At 37.6% G+C, this 10,100-nt stretch overlaps 1 protein-coding gene across 1 annotated transcript in view; it reads left to right on the top strand.

Annotated features, from left to right (window-relative positions):
- Window positions 1-10,100, top strand: part of CAMSAP2 (calmodulin regulated spectrin-associated protein family, member 2) — an 87,932-nt gene that overhangs the window by 74,088 nt on the left and 3,744 nt on the right. The window contains exons 9-13 of the mRNA XM_012650449.1: window positions 1,893-1,972; window positions 2,274-2,343; window positions 2,663-4,868; window positions 7,699-7,835; window positions 8,301-8,521. Of these exons, the coding sequence (XP_012505903.1) occupies window positions 1,893-1,972; window positions 2,274-2,343; window positions 2,663-4,868; window positions 7,699-7,835; window positions 8,301-8,521 (2,714 nt within the window). The remainder of the gene's footprint in view (window positions 1-1,892; window positions 1,973-2,273; window positions 2,344-2,662; window positions 4,869-7,698; window positions 7,836-8,300; window positions 8,522-10,100) is intronic.

Here is a 10,100-nt window from a genome sequence, read left to right as displayed (position 1 = left end):
TGGTTTGAGAGAGCTACAGATCTGCGGTCACTGTATCTTGCTTCCCAATTTATTCTCAATCAATTGGGAGTGAGGATGCTTAACTTCTTCAACTAACTGCAAGGAGAGACATGGCAGACTTAAAACTTGTAAAGAGAAAAATTAAGAGAGGATAGCTTGATTCTGGCCAAATGTCATTATATTATAATTTGAGAAATAGACTATCTAATCCCCCCTGCATTAATTGGAATAGGGTGGAATGAAATAAGAAGAAATAAAAGGAAAGCTTCATGTCTTTATAGTCATTGAGGTCTTGAAGGTACAGCTCACTATACTAATCTTTTAAAAAAAATTTTTTAAAATATATTTAGGGGGTACCTGTGCAGATTTGCTACATGGGTTGTCACATAGTGGTGAAGTCTTGGCTTTCTGTGTAACCCTCACCCAAAAATTAGTGTATGTAGTACCCATTAGGTAATTCCTCATCCCACCCCCCACCCCCACCCTTCTGATTGTCCAATGTCTATCATTCCACTTTGTGTCCATGTGTACTCATTATTTAGCTCCCACTTAGAAGTGAGAACATGACTTTGTTTCCAAGTTATTTCACATAATACTATATTAATCTTAATGTAACTGATTTTAGCAGTTGTTAATGAAAGTTGTATGAAAGTTGTATCTGCGATTACTTTATTCCTGCATCTTCTCAATTGTTTCTTCCTTGTATTTGCCCTTTTCCTTTCCTACTTGGTGAGATTTGGCTTTCTGTTCAAGGATGTTTTCGCGATCTTTGTCCGGTTTGAGCCCAGTGATAACCACCTTGCTGGGGTGAATGCTCACAGGGACAGTTGTGCCATTAGCCTTTTCCTGCTGCACTAATTCAGTGTAGACGACATATTTCTTCCTGTAAACCTGGACTACTTTGCTAATTTGCTGAGCTCTGTAGAGTCCCTGCACAACCCGAACTTCATCATCCTTTTGGATGGGCATGTATCGAATGTTGTACTTCTGTCTCAGCTCTTTGGAAAGAGGGGAAGACATAATTTGTGAATGTGGGAAGGTGCATTGAAAGGCCTTTTGTGTTTCTTGCTTTAGTCAGAAGTCGCAAAGGGATCAAACTTCATTTTGGCCACTGCTGCTTTGGCGATGGCCGCAAAAGGGCATAGAGGGCCGGGTGCGGTGGCTCACGCCTGTAATCCTAACACTCTGGGAGGCTGAGGCGGGTGGATCGCTCAAGGTCAGGAGTTCGAGACCGGTCTGAGCAAGAGCGAGACCCTGTCTCTACTAAAAAATAGAAATTATCTGGACAACTAATATATATAGAAAAAATTAGCCGGGCATAGTGGCACATGCCTGTAGTCCCAGCTACTCGGGAAGCTGAGGCAGAGGGATCGCTTGAGCCCAGGAGTTTGAGGTTGCTGTGAGCTAGGCTGACGCCACTGCACTCTAGCCTGGGTAACAGAGTGAGAGACTGTCTCAAAAAAAAAAAAAAAGGGCATAGAGATAATACAGACATAGGTCTGTGAGCAAGGAGGCTGTCAGGGTCTTTACAAGGGCTTATTTTAGTTAGTTTTTAGAGATTTCGATTTGGCCAAAATACTTCAAGTTGGTGAGTTTCATTTAACTTCTTTTTTATTTTTCCATTCTTCTATTTATAAAATGAAAATAATGTGCCATTATCTTACCTCACAAGGACATTGAGATGTGTATGAAAGTACTTCAAGTTGTTTGGCTGAAAGACATAAAATATATATAGATACATACTATAATCACAGCCATTCTTTGGTTTAAACAATATATTACATTTCCATATTTTTAAAATTTAGGATAATATTGTTTCTAACTTTAATCATTATATAATATTTATATTAAGTAGCTAAAATATAATATTTTAAAATTATTTTACATTGCAGTGGGGAAGGAGCTGCATTTACACAGTCTCATCATTTGCCTTCTAGATATTCACGTCCCCAAGCTCATTCTTCAGCCTCAGGTAATGTATTTGAAAAAGCCTAGGAAAATGCTATTTTAAGTAAGTTACCTGGGAAATAATTGAGAATAAATATAAATAAATGCCCACTCTTTTTCTGCAAAGTAGCTGTTATTACACACTAAAAGCTTGGTCTGTTTGCTTATACTCATTTTTCTTAATGAAATGATCTCTAATTCTCCATATGTACCCACTTAATTTTCATTGCTCTTAATGAATTCTCAAATATATGAAATCTGTTAAAGTGTATAAGTTAAAATTTTTTACATGATTTCAATAGCTTTTTTCTTTTTTGCATTTAAAGGAGGAATTAGAAGGTCTTCATCTATGTCTTACGTTGATGGCTTCATAGGGACATGGCCCAAAGAGAAAAGGTAAGCAAAAAGAATTATTTTTAGTGTATTCACATTATCAAGAAGTGCTAATTTTTATCTGTGTGTCTCTTTTGTTGATAACCAGTTAGACTTTTAATTCGTACCTAAATTTGAAAAGGGCAACATAAGCAGATATAGAGAGTTTGCTAAAGGGGCTAACTTTAAAAGGTAGCTGGATAGCCCTGACCTTACCTTGAGAACAATGATTATGAGAAATGGGGAAGAAAAGAAATATAATTTAAAATAATTGTTCAATGGTATAAAAAAGTTCATTTGTTTTCCAGAATTTTTAAGGATTTTCTCTTTAAATTTTTCTTAGGTCATCAGTGCATGGCGTTTCATTTGATATTTCTTTTGATAAAGAAGATAGCGTACAGAGATCCGCTCCAAACCGAGGAATCACTCGTTCTATTAGTAATGAAGGACTTACTCTGAACAACAATCGTGCATCTAAACACATTAGGAAAAATTTATCCTTCAAGCCAATAAATGGAGAAGAGGAAGCAGAAAGTATTGAAGAAGAACTTAATATAGATTCTCACGGTGACCTCAAGTCTTACGTGCCCGTTAATACAAACGAACTAAATTCCAATGAGAATATTCATTACAAGCTTCCAAACGGAGCTTTACAAAATAGAGTACTTCTAGATGAATTTGGCAATCAGATAGAGACACCAAGCATTGAGGAGGCATTACAGATAATTCACGATACTGAAAAATGTCCTCACACGCCCCAGGCAGACCAAATTGCTAATGGCTTCTTTCTTCATAGCCAGGAAATGAGTATCCTCAATTCAAACATCAAACTAACTCAGTCTAGTCCCGATAATATAACTGATACAAAAGGTGCCTTGAGTCCCATAACCGACAACACTGAAGTAGACACTGGAATCCATGTTCCTTCAGAAGATATTCCCGAAACCATGGATGAAGATTCTTCTCTGAGAGATTATACTGTAAGCTTAGACTCTGACATGGATGATGCATCTAAATTTCTTCAGGATTACGATATACGAACCAGCAACCCCAGAGATGCTTTGAGTCCTTGTCCAAGTACTGTAAGCACCAAATCTCAACCAGGTAGCAGTGCTTCTTCCAATTCTGGAGTTAAAATGACCAGCTTTGCTGAACAGAAGTTCAGGAAACTGAATCACACTGATGGAAAAAGTAGTGGAAGCAGTTCTCAAAAAACTACACCAGAGGGCTCTGAACTTAACATTCCTCATGTGGTTGCTTGGGCACAAATTCCAGAAGAAACAGGCATTCCGCAAGGACGGGACACTACCCAGCTGTTGGCTTCTGAAATGGTGCATCTCAGGATGAAACTCGAAGAAAAGAGGCGTGCTATAGAAGCCCAGAAAAAGAAAATGGAAGCCGCTTTTACTAAACAGAGGCAGAAAATGGGAAGGACGGCCTTCCTTACTGTAGTGAAAAAGAAAGGGGATGGGATTTCCCCTCTTCGAGAGGAAGCAGCTGGTGCAGAGGATGAGAAAGTATACACTGATCGGGCAAAGGAAAAGGAGTCACAGAAGACTGATGGGCAGAGGAGCAAGTCTCTGGCAGACATAAAAGAAAGCATGGAGAGTCCTCAGGCCAAGTGGCTCAAGTCCCCAACCACACCTGTGGATCCTGAGAAGCAGTGGAACCTGGCAAGCCCCTCAGAAGAAACTTTAAATGAAGGAGAGATTTTAGAGTATACAAAATCCATTGAAAAGTTAAATTCATCCCTGCATTTTCTGCAACAAGAAATGCAGCGCCTGTCACTGCAGCAGGAGATGTTAATGCAGATGAGAGAGCAACAGTCTTGGGTGATTTCACCTCCACAGCCCTCTCCACAGAAACAGATTAGGGATTTTAAGCCTTCTAGGCAGGCAGGCCTGTCCTCAGCCATCGCACCGTTCCTGTCCGACTCCCCTCGTCCCACCCACCCATCTCCGCAGTCTTCTAACAGGAAAAGCACATCTTTTTCTGTTAAAAATCAGAGGACTCCTAGGCCAAATGAGTTAAGAATAACACCTTTGAATCGAACCTTGACTCCCCCCCGGTCTGTGGACAGTCTTCCTCGGCTAAGGAGGTTTTCACCAAGTCAAGTTCCTATTCAGACCAGGTCATTTGTCTGTTTTGGGGATGATGGAGAACCTCAGTTGAAAGAATCCAAACCTAAAGAGGAAGTTAAAAAGGAGGAGTTGGAATCCAAAGGGACTTTGGAACAGCGTGGTGGGCATGATCCAGAAGAAAAGGAGATCAAACCTTTTGAGTCAACAGTTTCTGAGGTCCTATCACAGCCTGTCACAGAGACGGTGTGCCTGACACCAAATGAGGACCAGCTGAGTCAACCCACAGAACCACCTCCTAAACCCATTCTCCCACCTGCCGCTCCTAAAAACGTTAACCTGATTGAAGTTTCCCTCTCAGATTTGAAACCCCCTGAAAAGGCTGATGTATCTGTTGAGAAATATGATGGAGAAAGTGATAAAGAACAATTTGATGATGACCAGAAAGTATGCTGCGGATTCTTTTTTAAGGTAATGTTAATCTGCACAGTTCTGGGCATCTTCATTAGATGAGTGTGGGGTTTTTGGGGGGTTTTTTGGTGAACATGCTTACTTATTTTAGTAGCAGTCTCTTTTGTTGCAAGTCTACCATTAATCCTACAAAGTATAATGTGGCACCTCCCCCCTTGGTGGACTAGAGTAACGTTCCAGCACCCTGATTTCTACAGCAGCCTTGCGTCGTGGACTCAGAGCTGTAGTAAATCCTTTTATCCCAGTTACGGTCCGTGTTTAGAGACACTCCCTGTTTCTGCTCCTCTACTGTTCTTTCTCACTCTCACAAAAGCCTTTTATAAATAAAGCTATCCAGATCTCCTCAAAGAGAGATTCCATTGCCAATTTGTAAAAAGCTCATAACTTGGCATCGTATGTAAGTATACGTTAGGTTTTTAAAAATCTTTCTTTTTAAAGAAATTTTTAAAAACTGACCAGATAGGCTCTTGCAAGGTGAAATATTTTAAAAAGCATATATAGTTTGAACAGTTGTCATTGAAATAGCTCCTTTAAAAGCATTGGCTAAAAGTCTAGCACATGACCCTTAATCTCGGTATTGGTATTGGATACAACATATTTAAACAATTCTGTAGCCAACCAACATAAATATTGAACAGTATCACCTCTCGATGGTAAAAATCTTAGAATTTATCATAGATATTAGAAAACCTAGAAAAGCCTAATAATATTTTAAAAGTTCTCTACTAGATTATCATCCATTTTGTTCATCTTTTTTTCTATATTTTCCAAATTAACATAGAGAAGAAATTTTTTTATAATTGGAAATGTGTTATTCATACTTTTTTTTTTTTTTTAATTAAGGGACTAAAGCAGATAATCTCTGATCCTGTGTAGCCCTACAATTTGGAATTTAGATAGAAAAGACAACACCCAATAGCAGCAATTTAAGATTTTAAATCAGTAGTGGAATAAGAACCCAAGAATACTAAAGTGATTACAATTGCTAGTTTTACTTTTGATCATTTACCATTCGAAAGAAAATCTTTTTATTGTACCCACTGACAAGCACATAACGTTGGAAATTTGTAACTTATTTTAAAGTTAATCTCAGGATGATTGCCCTTTAGGCCCTTCTCCATGTTTAAAAATTTGGAGGTGAGTCATATTTTGTCTCTTAGTCATATAACACTACTAAAAGAATGCTAATGTAGGCACTAATGCAAGTTTACTGTCTAGTTTTAGAGACCTTTGCTACCTCTGTTTCTTGCAGAGAACAGAAAACAGGAAAAACCCTGTAGTGTAAAACAGGCAGTACATCTGTACCCTCCCTTCCATTCCCTACCTGCTATCCCGTTTATTTCCATATCCTCAGCACCCCAGTACTCATCCCTTGGACTGCCATTGTAGCTTCGTAACTGGGCTCCCTGTTTCTAATCGTGGCATCTGTTCTTCATACTGCTCCTAGAGGTTATTCTTCCAAGAGCGTAGCTCCAGTTGAGTCTATTTCTAATCAGAAAATCTTAGAATTGCCCGTTGAATAAAGTTCAAACCTCTTAGCATAACGTTCAGGGACTTTCACAGACTAATCTAAACCTATTTGTCCAGCTTCTTCCCCATAACTTTTATTTTAGACTATTCTTTAAGGCTAACTTCACACTTTCAAGCCTTTCATAATTCCTTAAGTAGAGGTTAAATATTTCCTCCTTTGTGTGTTCTGTTCTATCCTAAACATATTCATACTGTAGTACCTGTGACCCAGAGTTTTCATCTATTTTGTTATGATTTGTCTCTTAGACTGTGACCTCCAAGAGGTACTGCATCTTTTTCTCCCCAGAGCATAGTAAAGTGCCTAGAAAACTTCAAAATGTATGCAGTTTGTTAGATACAGACATGAATGTTGGAGCTGATTGTCTGAATTGTCTTCTGACTCTCTCTACTCAAAGCGAGAGACAGATGTAAGTCTATGTACGAAGCACCTTATTTGTACCTCTTCCTATTGTGATTTTTAAGCTCCTTGACCTTAGGCACCTATATTTTAATATTTGTAATGTCTGGCACCATGTTGTGAATATATTAGACACCAAAGAAATTTTTATTGACAAGGACAATTGACAAGGAGTCATTAAGACAACGAACTACTGCTTATAAAGTTCCTGAATTCTGAAGCATTTTGGAAGCCCTCTGAGAGCTAGAGCTACCCTTTAGAGTTCGGGTAGAAATTGAGGCAGACCCAGGAGGCCTACAGATAATGAACTAGCTCTCAGATTTAAAGAACTTTAGAAGAGGAGCATAATTATGCCCATATTCTCTTCAAAGGAAAAACTTTCAGTGTAGTTCAGAACCTATCAAGCAAACTGTCACTACCTCAACTTTAAAAAAAATCATGCAGCAGTAGTTTCATTTATGTGATAGAACATTTGGTGACTAATTTGGGGGTGCTTTTTATCTGCATTTTGTTGTTTTTGTTTTGTTTGTTTTTTAACTGAGCATATATTTTAAATACAATTTAAATGCAATTTTAAAAATTAGAAACTCCCCACTTTAAGTTGTTTATTAGGATTAAAAAAAAAATCTTTATTTTTTTTTTCTTTTTATGGCTGTTCTTTGCAAAGTTCCTAGGTTTTGAAAGAGTGTACTTAAATAAGTTTAAGTGTCCTTTGTTACTTAACGGAACTGTTACCACTTCAGTTCTCCCTTCATAATTTCTGGAACGTGTCCATATTCCATAGGGTTGTAATAGAGGGTTCAAACTTTCAGTTATAAGCATAAGCACAAAATGTGACTACAACAATGGAAAATGAGAATATCGGTACTTAAGATATTTAATCTTTTTTAATGACATTCTTAGGATGATCAAAAAGCAGAAAATGATATGGCAATGAAACGGGCAGCTTTGTTGGAGAAACGATTAAGAAGGGAAAAAGAAACTCAGCTTCGGAAACAACAGCTGGAAGCAGAAATGGAGCATAAGAAAGAGGAAACAAGGTAAAGGAAATTGTGCCAATTCTAAATCTGAACGTTGATGATGCATGGGCATATTTAGAAAAATTTGGTAAGTATGTACTCAAATAGGCAGTTTCTCATTTATTTTTATTAACAGATTTTTTTTTTCCAGAGATGTTTGTAGTATATAAAGACAGCTGGGTCAGTGCTGATTTTTGGTGCTTTTAGAAGTCAATTTATTTTCCCCAATTATTGCCTGATTTTATATTTTTATCCTAAATTTGAGGCATCTTACTGTGAAGTTCTCTGGAAACATTAATTTAAAATAACTTTACTGGGAGATATACATATATGACCTAAATAATCTCAAGTACATTTTAAATGAACCATTTTTACCCCAGTGTGCCAAAATACAATAATTCTCCCTTCTCATATCAAATTCATAACTCTCCAGTGTCATCTGTCTTTGGCATGCAGAATAAGAAATTTAACCATTTGATTTTTTAGGCGAAAAACTGAGGAAGAACGTCAGAAGAAGGAAGATGAGAGAGCACGCAGAGAATTTATTAGGCAAGAATATATGAGGCGAAAACAACTGAAACTAATGGAAGATATGGATACAGTAATTAAACCTCGTCCTCAAGTAGCAAAACAAAAAAAACAGCGACCAAAGTCTATTCACAGAGATCATATTGAATCCCCCAAAACACCAATAAAAGGTCCTCCAGGTAACACAGCTTGTTATGAGGAGTCTGTTCATAAAAAAAACACCAGCTTGGTTTGTCATGCCACCTTGACTGTGCTTTGATATGCAAAATTGGAGACACAGTTTGAGATTATGCATGTTCTTTATTTGAAAAACCAAAATGAGCAAATGAAGTTTTTAATAAATTAAGTGTATTATGTGTGCATGCATATATTCAAAAGAACAAGTGTGAATGCTAAAAATCCAGTTTAAATACTAACCTATTAGAAAACTCTGCCCTCAGATATAATCTCCCTGAATTATTAACTATCCTCTACATACTTGTAAATTTAAGGATAAATGTTATCTGCATGAAATGTACCACAAACATGTTGGTATAATCAGGAATATACGATCAGAAAGTTCAGAAGTCCCTCCTTAAGATAGAAATGGTCAAAAATCCAAATTTATAACTTCTGCACTTGAGAATATATCTTCTTTTAAATTCAACATGCATATGCTTTTTTTCATTAATTTTTTTATCGCTACATTGATATTGATGGCATTCAAAGAAATATAAGTAAACTGTGAAAAGAGAATGATTTATTCTGTCGATTGTCATAGATTCATGTGCCCCACATACATTGGAATCTGAAGGTTAAAGCAGGTGCAGTTGACGTAATATGAACCGAGCCTCTGGTTGACTGTTTGCCTTTGCTGGGCTCCATGATCTCCCCTCCCCCCTTTTTAAAAATCAATAGCCAAAAGCAAAGAGGAATGGCTTGAGTTGCAGAGTCATCTGTTCTGTAAGGATCTAGTAAATCAAGGGAAATTTTCAAGGCCTCAACATTGAGGGGCTCCATGGTGCTAGTGACTAGGCACCAACTCAAGGGGACATCCAGCAATAAAAAGCGCCTGCTCTACCGACTTGTGCTAAGAAAACATACCTGAGGCTCAAATACACGGAATTGGCCCAGGGTGTAATTACTCTTCCTTGCTCTGTAAAGGAATGAAATTGTCTCTTCCCTATTCCATACATCCTCTCAGGCCAAAATTGTACAGCTTTCTCCCCGCTTCAAGAGGTTTCCAATGCAAAAACTGATAGAGAGGAACTTGGTAAAGAGAGCATTGGAGTGGGGTCTGGGAAACCAGGTTCTGTTAATAATTACAGGTCACCAAAAAGCTATGTGATCTGAGCAGTATTTTTCCAAACTGCTTTCCACATCTGGAAAAAGAGAGGATATATAATAGATATGAGCTCTAAAATATCTTTCACTTTTATTGAATAAAAATATTTGGTTATTCTAGACTTACAAAAATAACTGTATATATTATCCCCAAAATTACTTATGCTGCGTGATCACATCTTTCACTGATTTAAATATCACTTTTTCAGAGAAGTCTTTGAGACCACCCTACCTAATGGGGCACTCTTCCCTAATCATCTTTTATCCCTTACTCCATTTTTTTCTTACTAACAGTTACCACCTAATAGTATGTGTTTGTGCATATTTTGTCTTCCCCTTGGAGAGGGCACGGACTTGGAACTCTTATTCACTGTTCTACCCTCATTTCCTGGGACACTACCTGCTTTTGATTAAAAGACTGAATTTTACCCCATC

This window comes from Propithecus coquereli, unplaced genomic scaffold (genome assembly GCF_000956105.1).
Source record: "Propithecus coquereli isolate 6110/MARCELLA unplaced genomic scaffold, Pcoq_1.0 Scaffold328, whole genome shotgun sequence".
Taxonomy (NCBI): domain Eukaryota; kingdom Metazoa; phylum Chordata; class Mammalia; order Primates; family Indriidae; genus Propithecus; species Propithecus coquereli.
The sequence above is the reverse complement of the archived record's forward strand: the minus strand, read 5'-3'. Positions and strand labels throughout refer to the sequence as shown.